We start from the raw sequence: 20,785 nt of genomic DNA, 5'->3' as shown, positions 1-20,785 counted from the left end.
AGCCACCCCACCCCGCCCACAGCTGTCACAATGGCAGCTGGCCCAGAATCACAAGGCTGCGGGCGGGAGGCTAGCAACGGCCTGGGAGCCCAGCGGGCGGCGGCTTCCTCCAGGGGCAGGTGGCTTTGTCTGCAGACCTACTTACAGCAACCCCCGCGGCAGACGACTGGTTTCCTGGGGGATGGAAAAGCTCCGGGCGGCCAGGCGGTCTCGGGCTGCAGCCCCGCGGGGCGCAGCAGAGCGGCCAGGCGCTAAGGTGACCTGCTCGGCCCGGGTTCCCAGGTGCTGCAGGGTCCTGCGGCCAGGCTTCCGGCCAGGCTTCCGGGGGACGGAATACTCTGTGAGCACTGAGCAGCTGCTCCTCTTCTTCCTGGCCGTCTGGTTCTTCTACTTCTTCTAAGTGGCCCTCCCTCCCGTCGCCCCCGGTGCTGGCGGGCCACACACGGAGGGAGCTGGCCCAGTCCCTGTTGGAGGGCACGGCGTGGCCAAGGGCTGGGGCTTCAGCCCCACACGGAGGACAGCCAGGATGCAAGGCCGCACTGCTCCTTGGGGATGGAGATTTAGGGCCCAGCAAGCCCAGGGCTGTGCACTACAAATGGGCTTGGTGCCGAGTAAATGGTACAGGAGCGGGGAAGACGTGCGCCCCACAAACCTGCCGCCGGCGAGGGGGCAGCGGGCCTCATCGAGGCTTCGCGGTCCCGTGTCTACTCAGAGTCCGACTGCGTGTTTACTGGTTAGCTGCTTTGTGCCTGGCCCGGGCTCTGCTGAGAAATAAACTGCCCTTGGAACCGGGTTGGCAGCGAGCGAGATGTTATTCCCGTTTTCTAGGGACGAGAAGCTGCCCAGCCAGCCCTGCTTAGTGCTGTTTCTGGGAAGGCTGGTGAAAGACCAGGTGCTTTTGGGGGGCTTTTTAGAATAAGATAAAGGGGCACCTGGCTGGTTCAGTTGATAGAGCATATGACTCTCAATCATGGGGTCGTGAGTTCAAGTGCCATGTTGGGTGTAGAGCTTAAAAAAAGAGAGGAAGATGAAAATGGATGCATCTCCAAGGATGTGGGTGTGGCTCCACCTGGTCACAGGACAGGAATGGTCCACACCAGCGGCTCCCAGGCCTGGTTTCCCACCAGAGCCTCCTGGGGCACGGGAGTCCATTTGAAATGCAGATGACCAGGTCCCTCCGCTAGAGGGAAGGCAGCTCTGTCCCATCTGGATGTGCCTTATGTAGGCCCCTTCCAAGTGGCTTCCTCTGGCCCCCTGGTGTGGGGCACACAAGCTGCCCCTCAGGAGAGAAGGGCTTCTGAGAAGTGAACCTGCTCCAGGGAGGCTCCCCTGAGGCCACCACAGGCTGAAGGAGCCACCCCCCACCCCCAGCGGTGCTTTTGCTCCAAATGCTGGGGCTTTTCTTAGAACACAGGCAAGCAAGGAGGGTAAGGCCAGGCCATCTGAAGCCAAAGAGCACACAGGAGCCCCACCAGCTGAGAGGCAAGCCCAGCAGTGCAGACCCTGAAGTCGGGGGAGGCTGTGTGAAGGAAGGAATTTCCTCTGAGGATGCACAAATCCCCCCGGGAATCTCTAACCTCACCCCCAGATGTCTAAATTCCTGGGACTAGAGTCTGAGAATCAGGTTTTAATCAGCTCCTTCCTTTCCAGGGCAGGGGCCATTCCCTGGGGTCCCCCTGGAGCACGAGGGGAGGGGAGGGTAGCTAATGGCCCTGAGGACTCAAGATGAACTCGAGCATCTCCAGCTGCCCCCTCCTGACATCCTCACGGGCCCGGGGAGCAGCCGGACTCATTTTCTCACTGCCATCCTTCCAGGGACTAGAACCTTCCCTTTCCACAAGGAAACACTTGTAGGAATACACGTTGTCCCTCTGAGGCGCCACAAAGCTGAATTTTGAATGAAAACAATGCAGCCTATAAACAAGTGCTCCCCGCCCCCCCAACAGCCCTGTGCAGGAAAGCTCCGTACCCCTCAGGGGGCAGTGCGCCAGCTCCACCAAGATGCGGCGGACGTGTGCCACACCGGCCCGAAGGAGGCTGCCAACCCGCCCCACACATACCCACGTGCAAACCCTGACACATGCCACGCATCTGGAAATGTGACTTCTTGTCCCTTCAGGCTATTGACCTGAATTGCAGCTGGACGGGGTTGCAGTGACTGCTGGCGGCTGCCCTGTGACGGTCCCGCTTTGTGTGGGTGCCGGTGGGGGACAGGAGTATGACGACACCGACAGGCACTCTGTCGGGAGGAAGTCCACAGAGGACAGACGTCAACCATCGCTTTATTAAGGCTCAGAGTCATCTGCCAGTCGGGGGCTGAGTCATTCACCGCAGACTCCAGCCACGGAACCCTTCTGGGTGACACAGGGCGGAAGCCACCCTTGGGCTCTCAAGCCACGGTTTCTTGTGCTCCACTCATGTCCATCCCGCAGGGCTGGGGTGTGTGTGCAGACATCAGGGGGCTCTCGGCAGGGTGGGGCTGGCTCTACCAAGCCCTGGGCTCTGGCAGGGGGGTGGCAGGGAGACCTCCCCTGTCCCTCCCGGCCCAAACTATGGCTTTATTACCCTACTGCCACTTGAGCAGGAGTGCAGCGCCCCTCCCCTGTGCCCCCACCCCCCCAAGCTCTGGAGGGAGGCAAAGGGAAAGCCCCTGGGGAACAAAGGGCCCCTCTGTGCCTGGGATCTGGCCGGAGCTCAGGGGCTCATGCCCCACCACACACACACTCCCTCAGCAACTCCAGTCCACAGGTGTCCGCTTGAGGCCGGTCACTCAGAAGTGGACACGCAGCACGTCCTGGCTGGCAAACGGACGCTGGCAGGCGGCGCACGTCATGGGCAGGGAGCGCTGCTTCTCGCCCAGGCAGGGCCGGCACAGGAGGTGGCTGCAGGGGAGCTGGTACACCGGCTCCTTTTTGAAGTAGGGAGAAAACGCTCTTTTGCAGGAGGCGCACTCGGGCCCCAGGGTGCTCCCAGGCTGCTCTGGTGACAGAGGGAGGAAACAGGCCAAGGTGAGAGGAGAGCTACCCCCTGGGACAGGCTCCATCCTGATGGCGGGGCATCAGCCTGACCGTGGGACAAGAAACCTCCCCGCCCCACCCCTGCAGCAGCCATGGCCTTGTCCCTCCTGGGGCCACGTCTGGCTGCTCCGGGAGGACAGAGTGTCGGGGAGCCTGGAAACCTGGGAGGCCTCCCCTCAATCATCAGATCTTGGTGCTCCAGTGAGTGCTCAAGAAAAGCTGGCATCTGAGGGCCGCACTGAGCCCTCCCTCCCGGTCTGCGGTCTCCGGGCGGGATTTGCTTTCCCCTGGGACAGGCTGCTATGGTCAGAGTGAGGCACAGGCCCATCCCGACAATGTAAACTGCAAGAATGGCGAGACGACCCAGAAAAGGAGACAGCAGACAGTGATGGGCTGTCGCAGGGCTGGGCAGGACCACTGAGGAGGGAAGGCGCCACGCGGGCAGGACTGAGGTCCGTGTGCAGCTGTCCGCCGAGCCTGGCTCCGACTTCTCTCCGGCCCAGCAGCCCCCTCCTGACCTGTCAGTGTCCCTGCGCTGCAGGCTCCCTCCTTCCCCGCTTCCCGCGCTCCTGCCTCCCGGAGCTGCACCTGCTGCGCTTCCTTCTCTCGTGCCTCTAGCCTAAGGAAGCCGCTGTCTCCCAGAGTCCACGCCCCTCTGGAGAGGGCAAGGGTGGCCTTTCGGGGAAGAAAAGAAGTCAGCCATACAGAAAGAGAGGGACGGCAAGTACAAAGAATGGTTGGTCCAAAACCAAAGCAAAGCCAAAACAAAACAAAACAAAACAAAAGAATGGCTAGTCCATCAAAGAAAGACAGGACACAGAGCTGTGATGGCAGAGACTGGCTTTGGGTGATGCCACAAAGGGGGCAGGCTGGGGCACGTAGGACTTCACCGGCAGCAGGGTCTTAGATTTTGTTCCAAGATCAGTGGGATGCCTTGGGAGGAGTCTAAGAGGTGGAGTGCCATGTGCTGGGTGACATCATAGGGGAGAGTGGCTGCCGGGAATGGCAGGGGCCGCTGTAAGAGATGGGGAGAGGGGGACGGCACAGGGGCCAGGGTGGCAGCAGAGCGCTTGGAGGTCCACTTTGGAAGAGTACGAACAGGACTTGACGATGAATGGATGTCAGGAAGGCTGAAGGACGCCAAGGACAATCTCCACATTACAGGCCTGACCAAGGAGAAGATGCTGCTCTTCACCGGCAATGGGGTGACGGGGAGTGTCTGCAGCTCTGAGTTAGAACTTCACTCATGATCTAGGGGCGCCTGGGTGGCTCAGTTGGTTAAGCATCCAACTTCGGCTCGGGTCATGATCTCACAGTTCATGGGTTCGAGCCCCGCATCGGGCTCTGTGCTGACAGCTAGCTGTCAGGAAGGAGGGGCTGGCATCAGACACTGTAGGGAGGGGCAGGGGGAGCGACTACTGGGCCTGGAGCCATGAAAACCACCGGTCACCTGGACGAGAAGGTTCTGGGCGATGGTCAGGATGGAAATAATCAGAGAGACAGGGAGGTAGGGATGAGAAGAAGAGCTAAGAATGGCCTGGCTCTGGATGGGCAACAGGAATTGGGCATACGCCTTATCACCGGCTCCTTCAGGCTTCGTCATGTAAAAATTGCCCAGCATTCTGGCATGTTCTCTCACCTTGTTTCCTAACTGATTCTATCATCCTAATGTGGTTCACTGTGGGCAAAAACTGCCTCAGCCAAAAGCTGCCACAGCTCTATTCTATTCTTTTTTTAAGTGTTTTATTTATTTCTGAGAAAGAGACAGTGTGAGCAGGGGAGGGTCAGACAGAGGGAGACACAGAATCCGAAACAGGCTCCAGGCTCTGAGCTAGCTGTCAGCACAGAGCCCGATGCGGGGCTCAAACCCACGAACCGCAAGACCACAACCCGAGCCGAAGTCGGACACTCAAGCGACTGAGCCACCCAGGCACCCTTGCTACAGCTCTATTCTAAACATTGGTTTAACTGTTAACAGGAAGGGACAAAGAGGAACAACCCCCTCCCCTCACACTTACATGAAATAAACTGCTGGGCTGTCAGATGAGAGACAGACTAAATACAAAAAACTAACCAAAGGAGGAGAAACAAAAGTCCTCAGGACAGAATAATTAATATTAGATCTTACCAAAAACACTGCAGAGTTGCCAAGCCCTAAGTCCACAGGATTACCAAGAGTTAACTAAAGAAAGCCCTCCTTGTAAGAGTTAAACTTCACAGGAGCCCCTCAACTCCGCTGGGAAAGGAAAGAGACAGAGTTCTCCCTGAGGCCCGGGGCCAGTGCTAAGGAGGCTGGGCTGGCAGTCGGAGGAGCCCCGGAGGCAGGGGTCAACCTCCCGCCCCTGGGCTCTGAGGAGACGGATGGGGCCCCAGTTACCCGAGGTGGCACCTGGCCTCCAGGAGGCGCTGCCCTCCCTTGTGCCGAGCTGCTGGAGCTGTCCCCGGGTCAGCCGAGCCGTGAAGGAGGGCATGGAGCCAAGGGTTGACGTCAAGGCAACTTCCAAGCTCTGTGACAGCTTCTGCTCATGGGACACGGGACCTGACAAGAGATGCACAGACCACGATATGCAGAGAGAGGTTCAGTAAAAAAGAAGTCCTTGGAGGACAAGAACAGCACTTCTCACTTGGAATGGATGCAAATATAAAGAAACGCCTCCCTGATGTCTGCTAGTGGATTGTGAAGATGGAATACCAGCAGTTAAAGCCCTGGGGCCCCTCCCACCCATCCTACACACCACTTTCAGGGTTCCTGGGCTCGGCTCTAACTTTCCCTTCCCGGACAGACCGCTGGGCAGGCCTGGGCCACCTCGTGGCTCACCTGCAGAACTGCACCCTACTTTCAGAAGGTCTTGCAGGCCAAGGAGGTGCCCCGCGTTGTGCCCCTGTTCCCTGTCCATACCCTCGCCAGCAGCCTTTCCTCATCTCCTCCCTTCTGGGGCCCCACACTCCCTGCTCTGCGGGGCCACTGGCCTGCACTCTCTGAGCAGTCATTTACGTCCTCCCTCTCCTGCTGAATAAAGCAAAGTGGGCATCATCAAGTAGAATGACGAAGACCTCACTGCCCACTCCACTATCTAAGGGACCCTCTCTGTGTGGTTCACAGAAAGCTGCACAGTAGGCTGAGGACGAAGGCAGTGGGAGAGTGAGACAGCAGCCCAAAAGAGAACCCAGAGACCTGCCTGGCATCCGGGTTCGCAAAACTGCCCCCACATTTTGTGTACAGTGTGTAGGGCCTGCTTGGGGCCTTGAAGCACAGGTCAGCATGGTCCCATGTCACCAACAAATCTGACCGTACAGACATCGGGGTCGAAGGACCTTTCCTCGTCTCACCCTCACTGCACCTCAGATGCATCCAGGGGTTTCCGGGGGTCAGGTTAACTAAAATCCATACTCAAACCCAGAGAAGACGCAGATGTAACCTGTAAGTGCACTATCTGCACAGGGTTTTTACAGTAAGAGAGGATATTAAAAGAATGATAAAATCTAAACATTAATTTTCATAAGGAAAAAGAAAGTGTCAAAGACTTATCTCCAAAAGCACCGGCACTAACAGTCATGGGCAAATTCTATCAAATATGGAAAGAGGAAATGATTCTAATACTCTTACACTGTTCTACAGTTTAGTAAAGGAAAATGTCTTAATTCTTCTTATGGAGAACACAAATCTTTGGTAACAAAACGTGACCAGAGATGATATGCATACATGCATACTTACATACACGACACATCAAATTCTTTATCCAAAATAAGACGCTAGCAAACAGAACCAAGTAGAACATTAAAAGAAGCATGACCAAATGGAGTTTCTTCATTACATGCCAGGAATGTAATAATGGTTCAATATTAAGAAGCCTATTAATGTATTTTTTCACATTAAAAGACCTAAGGATGAAAAACCATAGTATCATCTCCATTGATCTTGAAAAGGCATTAGATGAAATTCAACCACCAATCTTAGATAAAAACACTGAATTAAGAATTTTTTTAAACATTTAAAAACATAACTGAATGAAATAGGAATCAAAGGTGTGGGAGAACGTCTGAAATGGCTTCCAATGAGACCCACCTCCAGAGACTCACGCCCTTGGGCCCCCCCTTCCCCTTGAGTGTGGGCCGGATCTAGTGACTTGCTTCTAACAGAATATAGCAAAAGTGATGGGATGCCACTTCCACAAGACCACGACTTCCACCTTGTGCGTACACTGCTACCGTGTTATGTGGCACCCTTGAGAGGCCCAGGTGGCCCGGAACTGAGGACAGACTCAGAGTCTGCTGGTCATCAGCCAACACGGAGGACAGGCCCTCGGACCAACAGTTCAGCCAGGAATTGAGTCCTGTAACAATCACGGGAGGGGGCTTACACGTGAATCCCTCCCCAGTCAGGCCACGAAGTGGCTGCAGCCCCAGCCGACACTCTGACAGCAGCTGGAGAAGACCCCGCAGCAGGTGACGCAGCCAAACTATCCTGGATTCCTGACCAGAGAAGCTATGAGATAATGAATGTGTGGTGCTTGAAGCCAATAAGTTCTGGGGTAACATAAGGTGGCAAAACATAAAGTAGAGGGCAGTAGTGCCACATGTCACCCGGGAAGCGCAGGGAGGGCAGCGGACATGGACGCAGGGTGTGGATTACCTGTTGAGCAGTCCATATGCGTCAGCCCAAGCTCACTGGCAGCTTTCATTTTCTTAGCGGTGTGCTCTGAGGTAGTGGGTGAGACCAGAAGGCTTGTGGTAGAAAAATAGGAAGCATTTACAGCAAGGCTACTGTCAGGGGCATGTTCAGTCTGCTCCATCTTCCTTTTCCGAGAGGACAGAGCAATGGAAGAAGGTGTCACTGCCAATGCAGTCTGTGCTCTCCCAAGCAGGTGGCAGCCCGGAATGGAGTGCTGCAGCAGGAAATGGTCGATCCGGGCCTTCAGGGAGGGGTGAGGCAGGGGCTGGGAGTGTGGAGTAAAGGCTACGCCCGTGAAAGGGTCGCTGGGCACCCGGCCCCAGGTGGCCTCACTGTGGTTACACTTTTCCAGTGTGCTCTGGTCAATGACCTTGCCCGAGGGCAGCAGCATGGGGCAAGGCATGATCTCCAGGGTGATGGGGTCCAGGAACTCCTCCGGCACACCCTGGATGACCTCAGCTAGCTCCTGCAGGCTGGAAGGGGCCGGCTGGCCCTCAGGCAGGCCTCCAGGGTCACAGTCACTCTCCATGGGCAGGGCTGGGGCCTGCAGAGCCAAGCCCTGAGGGAGGCCCTCTGAGGCAACCAGCAGAACACTGTCGATCACCTCCTGAGAGCAGGTTTTAGCTGGCTGACCCCACACTTCCAATCGTTTAATGCATGGGATCCCGCTGCCTGTCATGTGGGTGATACAGATCTTGAGATGGGCCACGTGGCTAACGGAAAGCGGCCCTTTATTCCAGAGCTCCTGGGCCACAACAGCGGGAGAGGGGAGTGTGGCTTCCATTGGGCCAAAAGGTGGCCTGGCCTTGAAACCCCGGTGGCTAAACACCACCTGACTCTGGTTTTTCAACAAGACTTTGCCTACCAAGGTGAACGCCTCCTTGTCCGGGATGGATTGCTCGATGGGGCCTGGGGTCCGGCACTCGGGGCCATTCCAAGATGCTCTGCTGGATAAGGCAGATGTGTACACTTCCAGGCCTGCCCCAGCTGTGAGGTCTATGTTAATCCTACAGATTTCCACGCTGAAGGGAAAGGAAACTGTCACGTAGACTGGTGGCTTAATGAAATACTCTGTCCTAAAACCATGACTTCTCTTTGTCAGGTCTTCGGAAATGAGATTTTCTACTTCATAACCATCAGCTGATATCTAGAGTTAATGACAAACAGGACACGCATTCATATGATGAGATCCAAATGAAGACAACTTGTTTTCAAGAATTTGCTACCTCTTAGAAAATTATTATTAAATTTTAAATTTAAATTATTAGAGAAAGTCTTAAATTCCTCATTTAAACTTTCCTCTATTACACTGAATTCACCAGGGCTTTTTTGGGGGGAGGTACTCAAGGTCATCAGGTCAAGGGCTGACGGCAACCATGTCCCCAAGCACAGCCCATCCTTGAAAAATATGAGCAACAAAAAGTCTGCTCAACCCAGATAAAAATCCCTTCAAAATAGTCTGTGAGAAAAAAGGACAGATATACTAGTGATTTTTTTTTTTAGAGGATGAAACCATAGAGATTTAGGGGAAAACAAAGATGTTCATTACTGTTCTTAATTTTGTATTTGGACCCTGTAAGTTTCCCCAGCACAATGAACAATCTTCTTGTGAACCTATTATGATTGATGGAATTCAGTGAAACATAAAGGTGGGGGGGCACTTCAGTGGATCAGTCAGTTAAGCATCTGACTCTTGATATCAGCTCAGATCAAGATCTCATGGTCATGAGATTGAGCCCCGCTTTGGGCTCTCCACTGAGCATGGAGCCTGCTTGGGATTCTCTCTCACCTTCTCTCTCTGCCCGTCCCCTGCTCATGCTCTCTCTCTCAAAATAAATGAACATGAAAAAAAAAAAGTGTGTTCAGAAACAGGGGCCACAAAAGACTATAGGAAATCTAGAGCAATGAATATGCTAGGGGGTGGGATTGTGAGTAACTTTTCCTCCTCTTAATATTTCTAATATTTGTTATAACCAGTGGAGATTTTAAGATACAGGTATGCCTCCCTCTTCCTGAAACTCGACATCACACCACTTTGCTTTTATAGAAGGCCTACATTAGCACCTGTATTTGCTAACCAATGAAACCCAAAGAGAATTTGTACTTTTACAAAGAAAAGTCTTGGTATCATGCTAACCTAGGTCTCTTGTAAAAGCAAAGTAACCCAACGTGAACTTCTGGAAGGCGGTGGATATTCTTCACTTTACGCCATTTCAGCTTATGAAAGATTCTACAGAAATGTTCTTTTCAAATAGTAGGGGAAGCCTGTGTCTCTGTACGAAGAAATCAGTCTAGCAATCTGGGAACCTGAAACAGCATGCTGTGTGCAGAAGCTCAAAATCAGGGGAAGGTTCAATTCTCCTTTTGCAGTTTCCTTACTCCTTGCTCTGGGCTGTGGAAAGATAACCTCCTTTGTACAAAAGGTGAAGCAACTTAGTTCAAATAAAGAAGAAGGAATCCAAACACAAGTCATTCTTTCTAGCGTGAGAAGTAAGCGAGAAGAACGGCGGCGGGGGAGAGAGTATTTCTACCTTCACTGTGACTCTGAGTGGAATTAAATTTTATCATCAGAGGGAAGAGCACAATGAACATGACCCCCAGAAAATGAGCCACGGCTCCCCTTGTAACAGTGCTGCATGATTCTAGGGGTGCAGCCTGGCCCATGCTTACCTAAATATCACCTGGTGAGACTTAAAACAGTCAAGGTGAAAGCACATCACACCTAAATTAAGTCCACATACACAAGGCAAGACATGGGGGAAAGCATGAAAAATAGCCATCGTATATTTATGTGCATGTACATGTTCTGTTTACCTTGTTGCAGGAAATTCTTGGTCTGAACTGTGGGAGGCAAAGATTTATGACCATCTTTGTGGCTGAAAGGGTAGCTTCCAAGCATCAGAAATAGCCTTGAATAAAAAATAAAGCTTGGTATTAGACAAGTTAAAGTTCAATTCTAAAGTTTTAGGAGTTGATTCCTACGGGAAGAGACTCAAATAGGGTAGCAATGAATTTCATGCACATGGCCATGTGTGCAGATGGTTTATATACAGTCTCACTGTATCATACATGTGATGCCGGGGGGAAATGAGTCACCGAAAAATTGCAGAGGGGCTTTTTTTTTTTAAGTTTTATTTATTTAAGTAACCCATACACCCACCGTGGGGCTCAAATTCACCATCCCGAGATCAAGAGGCGCATACTCTTCCAACTGAGACAGCAGGGTGCCCCCCCAGAGGAGCCTTTTCTTGCAGCCTGAGCAGGTTGGCCAAGACTACGGGTCCTCTGGCTGACAGCTGCACCCAGTGGAGGCAACGGCCTGTCAGCTCTGGAAGGGGCTCCCCATGGAAAAGGAGGGTCAAAAGAGGCAGAGCTCAGGGGCACCTGGGTAGCTCAGTCGGTTGGGTGTCTGACTTCAGCTCAGGTCATGATCTCACAGCTCGTGGGTTTGAGCCCCGCGTCGGGCTCTGTGCTGACAGCTAGCTCAGAGCCTGGAGCCTGTTTCAGATTCTGTGTCTCCCTCTCTCTCTGATCCTCTCCTGCTCATGCTGTCTCTCTCTGTCTCTCAGAAATAAATAAAACATTAAAAAAATAATAATAAAGTGGCAGGGCTCAGAGAAAGAAGAGAACTACTCAGCCAGGGGGGTTGGAACAGAAAAGATTGCAGAAAGCGGTGCTACACATCTTTGTCATTTAACACCTGTCAATTTTTTTTCTTTTAAAGTCTGTTTGTTTGTTTGTTTACGAGACAGAGAGAGAGGGAGAGAGAGAGAGAGGGCGGGAGGGAGGGAGAACAAGCACACATGTGAGCAGGGGAGGGGCAGGGAGAGGGAGAGAGAAAGAACTCCAAGCAGGGTCCACAATGTTAGCACGGAGCCTATCATGGGGCTCAAACCCACAAACCATTTGATCATGACCTGAGATGAAACCACGAGTTGGATGCTTAATTGACTGAGCTACCCAGGTGCCCTGTGATTGCATTTTCTTATTAAAATGAAAACAATTGGAAGAGTCTAAAACATCATCATTGAGAAACAGAAAATCTTAGACTTGGAAAGCACCTTAAAAGGACATCTAATCCAAACAGCATTTTAACAAACAATGTCCAGGCTGGAGGAAATGGGTGGTTAAAACATACTAACATGTAGTTTTAAGTTCTTTAAAAAATTTTTTTCTTTTTAATGCTTATTTTTGAGAGAGACAGAGGCAGAGTGTGAGCAGGGGAGGGGCAGAGAGAGAGAGACAGACACAGAATCCAAAGCAAGCTCCAGGCTCTGAGCTGTGAGCACAGAGCCCAACGCAGGGCTGAAACCTATGAACCATGAGATCATGACCTGAACCGAAGTCAGACACTTAACCAACTGAGCCACTCAGGCGCCCCTGCAGTTAGAAGTTCTGAGGAGGTAATGTACAGCATGGTAACTAGTTAACAATCTTGTAGTGTATACTTGAGAACTGCTGCTGTGAGTAGACCTTAAAAGTTCTCATCACAAGAAAAAGAGCTGTAACTATGTAAGGTGATGGATGTTAACTAAACTTACTACAGTAAGCATTTTATAATATATACAAATACTGAATCATTACGTGGTACATCTTAAATGTATTCCATGTGATATGTCAATTAACAGCTCATTAAAGCTGGAAGAAAAACAAAGATCAATGTCCAACAGCCTTTGGTAGTCATTGTAGGGAAGCAGGGAAGCCACTAGAAATATTCCTCCTTGCCCAAGGTGCTGAACTCTGTGGGTGAGGTCAGCCAGCCAGTCTATGCTTTTCCATCTGGCAGAGAAGGCCATGAAAAACTCTTGTTAGCCCAACAGGGAAAGGGCCACCCTCTGGGGTCTGTGTTATCATGATCAAAAGGTGCTACTTGCAGAGGCCAGGCACATTTGGCATCCTCCAACATTAAAAAAAAATTTTTTTAATGTTTATTTATTTTTGAGACTGAGTGAGAGCAGGGGAAGGGCAGAGAGAGAGAGAGAGAGACACAGAATCCGAAGCAGGCTCCAGGCTCTGAGCTGTCAGCACAAAACCCAATGCGGGACTCAAACTCACAAACCACGAGATCATGACCTGAGCGGAGGTCGGATACTTAACCGACTGAGCCACCCAGGAGCCCTGAGCATCCTCCAACATTTTAGCAGGCCGTTTCTGCACAGTGAAGGTCTGCCATGGGACCTTTAAACGTTTATTATGTCAGCCTTGTCCCTAACTCAGAGTTTTACATATAGACGCAAAATATTTTTTAACATGGCTTTAATACATGCTAATTTTCTAGAAGGGGAACTTCTATGCAGATCATAGGAAGACTGTATTTTGTTTTGTTCAGATCAGATCTTTACAAAGAGGTATTGACCATTTCTGACAACCACATCACCAAGAGTGATGCTAATATATCTGACAATCTACATTTGTAGCAGTCTGCATTCTAGGTAATTCTACATATTAGTAATAGCTTCTGATTACTTCATTATGCCTTACAATATGGTCATAGCCGAATATTTACACAGCAGAATAAACTTATTATCACACTTAAAAAACTTCTTTTATATCACTGCTATGGCATTTGTATGTATACGAATGTGTGTATACCTGTACACACATACCTGCACACACACGTTGTTTTTTTTAAAAAGTAATACATACAAGTAGTTTATACTATTATTTTCTTTTTTTTTTTCATTTTTTTTTTTCCCTAGGAGAGAGACAGAGAGAGAGAGAGAGAGAGAGAGCGTGAGCAGGGGAGGGTCAGAGAGAGAGGGAGTCACAGACTGAAACAGCCTCCAGGCTCTGAGCTGGCAGTCAGCACAGAGCCCGACGCGGGGCTCGAACCCACGAACCACGAGATCATGACCTAAGTGAAAGTCAGACGCTTAACCGACTAAGCCACCCAGGCGCCCCGTCTTTAAGTCTTTTAATGTATATTTATTTTGAGAGAGAGAGAGAGACAAAGAATGCGCAGGAAGGGGAAGAGAGAGGGAGACAGAATCTGAAGGAGGCTCCACTCCAGGCTCTGAGCTGTCAGGCGCTCCTAGAGGTGTTTCATTCCCGGCTCATGGGCCACATGGAAGTTCTTGGTGAAGCTGTTTGTGGTGGAGCGAGGAGTGTGGTGATGGCTGTAGCTGGGATTTGAACATGAGAATGGTCCAATACACTGCCTGCCCTAATGAGCACCTCAACGGGGACATACAGAATAAAGACTAAAATTATGGTTCCCGGCTGATGTGTCCTGCCACCTGGTGTCCGGTGAGTTCTGAGGAGCCACTACATTTTCATCGGTGTATTACATTTATCTTTGCTACAGCTGAGGGTCCACGCTGCTAGGCAGTCTGTCAGATGGTGATTTGGGACATGAATGCAGCAGCCATCAGGGGTGCCAGGCAGGAAGCAAGAGGTGTCCCTTAGGCTGGCATTACAAAGCATTTAACGTGGATGGGCTGAACAGTCTCCACAAATATTCTCCCAAATTAGATTTCGGGAAGTGCTGCACAGAACAAACAGGCTGTGTCCGGTCAGATGCTTTAATGGTTGGCTAATGGAATTAACAAACTCTTGTAAAGGTTGAAAAGCCTCATGAGCGAAGATGCTAACCTATCTAAAGAATTTCCTCACAAAACAATTTGAGGCTTGACCCAATATGTGTTGGAAGGGACAGTCAAGGTTCCCACATCTCTACATTTAGAGCATAGCCACATTAAGTTTGGGAGAACTAATTTTTTTTTTAAAAAATGAATGATACCCAAACCTGACCTAAGTAAGAGGTAAAAACACAAAGTTGTAAAGTGTCCATATATGTTCGTGGCAAATCCTTCAAGGCAAATGGCGTCCAAGTTGATAGTAACCAGGGTGGTTTGGAAGGTTTGGAATCTCAGTCCCAGCTTAGCCTCTCTTTAAGCCACGGTTTCTTCATCTGCAAAAGAAAGATATCAGGATCCACTTTAGGGCTGACCGTTGGTAAGATTAAAATGGACTCAAATCCCTGGAGGCCGCCTCTGAAATATTTAACGCATGTGCCGTTCTAGCTGGAGTTGTGTTTTGCTGCTAGAGGGTCCACTAGGAATCATTTGTGTCTGCTGGGAGTGCAGATAAAACCTTGTAACCTTGTAAGCTGTCATTTTGATTGGAGGGACAGTCCCGTTCTCCCCCCATCCGGGGTCTGAGGGAGGATATTTAAAGTTACAGGATGGCTGGAGTCTGAAAGCCCTTGGACTCTTGCTCTCGCCCTGGTCACCCCTCCAGTCCCAGATGGGCCGGGCTTAAAGGCAGAGTGCAGGCTGGTCCTGATGGTGGTCACTTCTGGGCAACTTTGTTTCACACTGCCGTTTACAACTGAGTTGGGTCCTCAGATTCTAATTTTGAAAATTTTTCCATGTGGCCTCATACTCACAGGTTCAGCATGGCTTGAACCTGCCCAACTGTTCTGTTCTGGCCTTTAAGTTCTCAGAGAGACTGACCTCATGCCATGTAGAATAAATCAAAGTTAGAAGACTGCGGTGTGAAATGTCCAAGAAGGTAACAAGGAAATAGGAAGAAGGTAAATGTTCATGAAATCAGTGCCTCCCACTGGGAAATCAAGTCAACACTTCCAGGAGCTGACATTATTACTCTGCCAGTTGGTTTTAGTCCCTGAAAGTTGGAGGGAAGAAAAGGCCTAAGGAGTGCGCAGGGAGGTGGAGGTGATGGCACTCAAGGGGCCCTTCACCTCACTGTCAACCACCTCTCAGTGTGCTCACGTTATAGCACAGTTTCTGCTTCTTTGCTCGTTCTTACCGAGGCCCTGTCTGAGCCATCAGGGCAAAGCTGGAGGAGAGGGCTGCCTGCAGCAGGTGCAAGCAAGGCCTCTCGAACCTGGAGCCCAGAGGCTGCACTCGCCGTCTGCTCAGGGCCAGCCCAGTTCTGCACTTGCACACCTCTGTTATGTCACCCTCTGTGTCACTGTCCAGTTTTCCTTTGGCATCACAGGCTTGCTTTTCCAGGAGGAAAATTTTGTTTCCTAGGTCCGAGCTTTATATTCATTTTACTACTTCCATATTCAGTTGAAATCAGTGGTTTAATTGTACATTTAAAGCAAAACAAAAGCTTAGTGAGAAGCCACTGCCTTAGCCGGGCAGGAGAACTGAGAGCAGTGCTTCTGTGAGTGTGCTCTGGTTTCCCGGCCAAGAGGAGATACAGACAGGGGCCCTGAGAATATCTGCAGGTATAGTTCCTCATACGTTCATTTTTGAGTTATTGAGGAGAACAAGAAAAATGCCAGAGGCATTTTCCTGGGGTGGGGGGGTGGGGAGAAAGAATTCTGTAAACTAGTCCATGTTGATTCCAGACCAGATTCTAGAATATTCTGACAGAGGGATGGCATATACGCCTCAAACGGCGAGAAGTACTAAGAGTTTCAACACAGGTTCACTTTAGGCCAAGGGTCTCCATCAGGCTCATCTCCCTCTTTTAATACTATCTGGTAATATTCTTTCTACTGTCCTGAACTTACAGTCAAACATAATACAGGGGCGCCTGGGTGGCTCCCTCGGTTAAGCATCCGACTTCAGCTCAGGTCACGATCTCACAGTTTGTGAATTCGAGCCCTGTGTTGGGCTCTGTGCTGACAGTGTGAAGCCTGCTTGGGATCCTCTGTCTCCCTCTCTCTGCTCCTACCCACCCCCCCTATAAATAAACACTAAAAACTTTTTTAAAAAAGAAACACCTCTATGGCTGCTGTTTTACTAGGTTGTCAAGATGATCATTCTTTACTCTGCATAGTATCTTCTCTTTAAGACCCATGAGAAAGTTCTCTTTTTGGTCTCAGTACTAGGAACTGTTTTTCCAATCAACTCAATATTTTATGGTGTGAATATGAATCATATAATCGATCATGATCTTTACTTTACTTTTGGCCACTAGAAAGCTCAGAATAAATCTGTGGCCCATCCCTCCAGTATTCTCTGCCTAAATTCTTCACTTAATTTTATGTCATAGTGTAAATACATTGTATTTTACAAAGCTACCTTAAAGTCATTATGGAATAAGAGAGAGTAAAATTATCGACAAACCATTCTCCTTTTGGACATTTAGGATGCTGGCAAGTTTTTACTACTACGATATTAAGATAAAAATCTTAAGTCGATTTTTGTCTTAGTATAATTTTGACTTTTTTTCTTTTTTTTTTTTTAATGTCTATTTACTTTTGAGAGAGAGAGAGAGAGAGAGAGAGAGAATCTGAAGCAGGCTCCAAGCTCTGAGCTGTCAGCACAGAGCCCAATGTGGGGCCCGAACCCACAAACAATGAGATCAGACCTGAGCTAAAGTCGGATACTCACCTGACTGAGCCACCCAGGCACCCCTGACTTTTTTCTTAAGAGGTCCTGCATGTGCAATGAGAAACAATGAAANTGCATGTTTCTTGTTAAAGTAACTGTTTATTAGTAGGATCCTGTTATCCCATTAGTTTTCATAACCAGTTTTGTTATATATAGGAAACTTTTTCATTCAGGTATCTATTATGTGTTCAGTTGGCTTATTAAACCAATTGATTTTAACAGATTTTCAGTTAGGTTTTTTTTGGGTGGGGGGGTGTTCTACAATCTCAATAATAATGAGAGCCTCTTTTTCCAAATGGTAACTCTTACTTGTCTCTCATCTTACTACATTAGCTAGAACTCCCAGAATTATATGAAATAACAGAGTTGCCATGCTTGTTTTGTTCCCATTAGAAAATGCTTCTAGTGTATCATCTTTGAAATAATGCTGATTGAAATATTCTTTTTATGTTAATAAAGCATTCTAATTTTCAGTGTTTTTTGAAAATCAGGGATAGGCTTTGAATTCTGATTTTCTCTAAATATTGAGTTTTATTATTTTTCTTATCTGACAGACTAATGAGAGATAGCACATTTTTCTAATTTTAAACCATCTTTTTATTCCTATTTGGTTATGGCAGATTGTTCTTTCAATATTTCTCAAATTCTACTGAATTTGATTGCTCATATTTAGTTTTAGACAAGATATTACTGCACATTCATATACACTTATAGGTCCATGCCAGCACTGGAGTACAGAGATAAAAATGAAGTGGTCAGGGGGCGCCTGGGTGGTTCAGCCGGTTAAGCATGTGACTCTTGATTTCAGCTTCAGGTCGTGATCTCACAGTTTGTGAGATGAAGCCCTGGGTCAAGCTCTGTGCTGGCAGCACGGAGCCTGTGGGGTTCTCCCTCTCCCTCTCTTTCTGTCCCCTTGCCTGCTCTCTCGAGCATGTGTGCGCACGCACTCTCTCTCTCTCTCTAAACATTTAAGGAAGAACTTAAAAAGGAAAACGAAATGGTCAAGTGGTGAAACCATTCTGTATGATGCTGTAATGGTAGCTGTGTGACATTAGGCATCTGTCAAAATCCACAGAATCATACAACTGAATGATCCTTAAGGTAAATTATCAACTTCAGTTAATAATAATGTATCAATATTGACTCCCCAATTGTAATAAATGTGCCATGCTACTGCTGAGATGTTACCAACAGTAGAGACGGGGTGCAAGGGAGCTGAAGTATATGAGAACTCTCTGTATTATATGCTTGATTTTTCTAAGAAAACCTACCTAAAACCACTCTGAAAAGATAAAGCCTACTAATAAGAAGAATGGGGGGAAACAATTTGAGATCGAATTGAAACAAGGGACTGTGCCAGGTAAGAAGAGTGGCAGACCCTTTATAAAACCTCTTACAAATGACAGTATCTGTTTTGTTGGGAAATAGTGATGTCCAAACACTGTAGGATTCTATAGGACTCTGGCTGCCATAAAGGTCTCTGAGTGATCTTATCACCTCTCTGGTTCCCACATCCCTGATCTTTTAAGGTCAAGTGCCTCCTGCCTTAATGCTTAATCCAGAAAAACAGAATGGCTCAACATACTGGAAATGCAGATAGCATCACCCAGGAAGGCGCTCCACAGCCCTCCCTGGGAAACGGCAGTTTACATGATAAACTCTCACAAATACCTATTTACTTACAAATTTTCTCCAGTAAATACTTAAAAATGAGAGCCTCCTTTTCCATTTCTGGCATCTTAGTACAAGAGAGACTGGGTCTAAGTATAAACTGGAGGCCATGGATCATGGCTAAACTGCTCTGCAGCTCAGAGAAGTAGCCTGGAGCTAGACAACAGAGGTATTTATAAGACAGTAAGATAATACAGGTTTATAAGCAGATAACATACACGTAAATTTTATGGCTGGCTCAGTTGGTAGAGCATGTGACTCCTGACCTCAGGATCATGAGTTCGAGCCCTATATTGGGTATAGAGCTCACTTAAATAAATAAATAATTCTTTAAAAATGGGTACTTGGCTGGCTTAGTCAGTAGAGAATGTGACCCTTGATTTTGGGGATATGAGTTTGAGCCCCATGTTGGGTATAGATATTACTTTTTTTTTTTTTTAATGTTTTATTTATTTTTGAAGGCAAGAGAGACAGAGCACGAGCAGGGGAAGGGCATAGAGAGAGGGGGAGACACAGAATCTAAAGTAGTCTCCAGGCTCTGAGCTGTCAGCATAGAGCCCGATGCGGGGCTCGAACTCACAGACCTCACGATCATGATCTGACCCGAAGTCAGACGCTTTACCAACTGAGCTACCCAGGGGCCCCTATAGATATTACTTTAAAAAAAAAATTTTTTTTAAGGGGCCCCTGGGTGGCTTAGTTGCGTAAGCATTCAACCTTCGGTTTCAGCTCAGGTCATGACCTTGTGGTTCAAGAGTTTGAGCCCCACATCGAGCTCTGCAGTGGCAGTGTGGAGTCAGCTTGGGATTTTCTCTCCTCTCCTCTCTCTGCCCCTACCCTGCTGGTACGCTCTCTCAAAACAAATAAACTTTTAAAAATTAAAAAAATAAAATAAAATCTTAAAACAACACATAAGTCAATTTTCGTTACAGTGATTTCCCCCCCTTTTTTAAACAAAATATTTCAAATAAAAAGGTAAAGAATATAGTAAACACTCTTATACCCACCACCTAGATTTAGCAAATGTAAATATTTTGCCATGTTTGCTTCTCATTTCAATGTTAAGAACAAAACTGAGAAGATACAAACAGAGGTGCCCGGGTGCCTCAGTTGGTTGAGCATCCAACTCTATTTAGGCTCGGGTCATGGTCTCATGGTTGAGCCTGCATCAGGCTCCGCACTGGGCATGGGACCTGCTTAAGATTCTTTCTCTCCCTCTGCCCCTCCCCCACTGGAGCTTGCACCTAGCACAGCTCTCTTAAAACAAGCAAACAAAAAAAGATACAAACAAACTCCACCACTAATCCTATTTCCTCTTTTTTACCAAGAGATAACGCTCTATCTGAAGCTGGGGTCTCTCATTCAAATAGGCATTAGTATGTGTGTACCTGTAAACAATATGCAGTAGTCTTGTACATTTTTATTGTACCTTAATGATATTATACCACATACATCCTGTCACAACTGGCTTCTCCATTCAGCATGATTAGTCTAAGGTTTTCCATGCTCAAATGGGGACTAAAACAGCTTGCTTTTCCACTGCTCTATTACCTATGTTGTCTGTAATCTTTCACTATGAAAAAATACAATAAATATTCTTTACAAGTCTTCTTGTAAAAGGAAATGAAAGAAGAGAAGAAAAAGAAAAAATAAATGAAAAGGTCTCTCCTCAAGTCTTGAGGCACAATGGACCTCTTCCCAACAGTGATTATGGAAGGTAAGAGTCTGTAACAGAGTTCTCTGCAAATGACATTCAGAGAAGGAAGGATGGTCTAAGTGAATGTTTTTCTGTTTGTGGTTTTGAAATCAAGTTATAGGTTGAAGGAAAGAAATATTAACTGAAAGAATATAAAATATCAAAGTGCACATAACATGGAAATTATTTCATGAAACTTTTTCATGAAAATGTTTATTTCTGAGAGAGTGAGTGGAAGCAGCGGAGGGGTCCAGAGAGAGAGAGAGAGAGAGAGAGAGAGAGAGAGAGAGAGAGAGAGAATCCCAAGCAGCTCAGAGCCCAACTAAGGGCTCAAACCCACAAACTACAGGATCATGACCCAAGCCAACACGGAGAGTCAGAACTTAACCGACTAAGCCATCCAGGTGCCCCTCATGAA

At 48.3% G+C, this 20,785-nt stretch overlaps 1 protein-coding gene across 5 annotated transcripts in view; it reads right to left on the bottom strand.

The window, feature by feature from the left end:
• Positions 1–2,265: 2,265 nt before the first annotated feature.
• UBOX5 (U-box domain containing 5) overlaps positions 2,266–20,785 on the bottom strand; it is a 37,492-nt gene continuing 18,972 nt past the window's right edge. For 2 of the 5 annotated variants that reach the window (XM_077766967.1, XM_077766969.1), the window contains exons 2-5: positions 10,504–10,598; positions 7,651–8,836; positions 5,395–5,556; positions 2,266–2,974 (exon numbers count right to left, since the gene is read on the bottom strand). In XM_077766967.1, coding sequence (XP_077623093.1) covers positions 2,703–2,974; positions 5,395–5,556; positions 7,651–8,836; positions 10,504–10,557 — 1,674 coding nt within the window. In that variant the 5' untranslated portion in view covers positions 10,558–10,598 and the 3' untranslated portion in view covers positions 2,266–2,702. Of the gene's footprint in view, positions 2,980–5,394; positions 5,557–7,650; positions 8,837–10,503; positions 10,599–14,439; positions 14,600–20,785 lie in introns of all 5 variants that reach the window. The other 3 variants (XM_077766968.1, XM_077766971.1, XM_077766972.1) reach the window with 3 other exon arrangements.

Source organism: Crocuta crocuta, unplaced genomic scaffold, assembly GCF_008692635.1.
Source record: "Crocuta crocuta isolate KB4526 unplaced genomic scaffold, BGI_CrCroc_1.0 scaffold15, whole genome shotgun sequence".
Lineage (NCBI taxonomy): Eukaryota > Metazoa > Chordata > Mammalia > Carnivora > Hyaenidae > Crocuta > Crocuta crocuta.
Note: the sequence above shows the minus strand (reverse complement) of the source record. Positions and strands in the feature narration are given on the sequence as shown.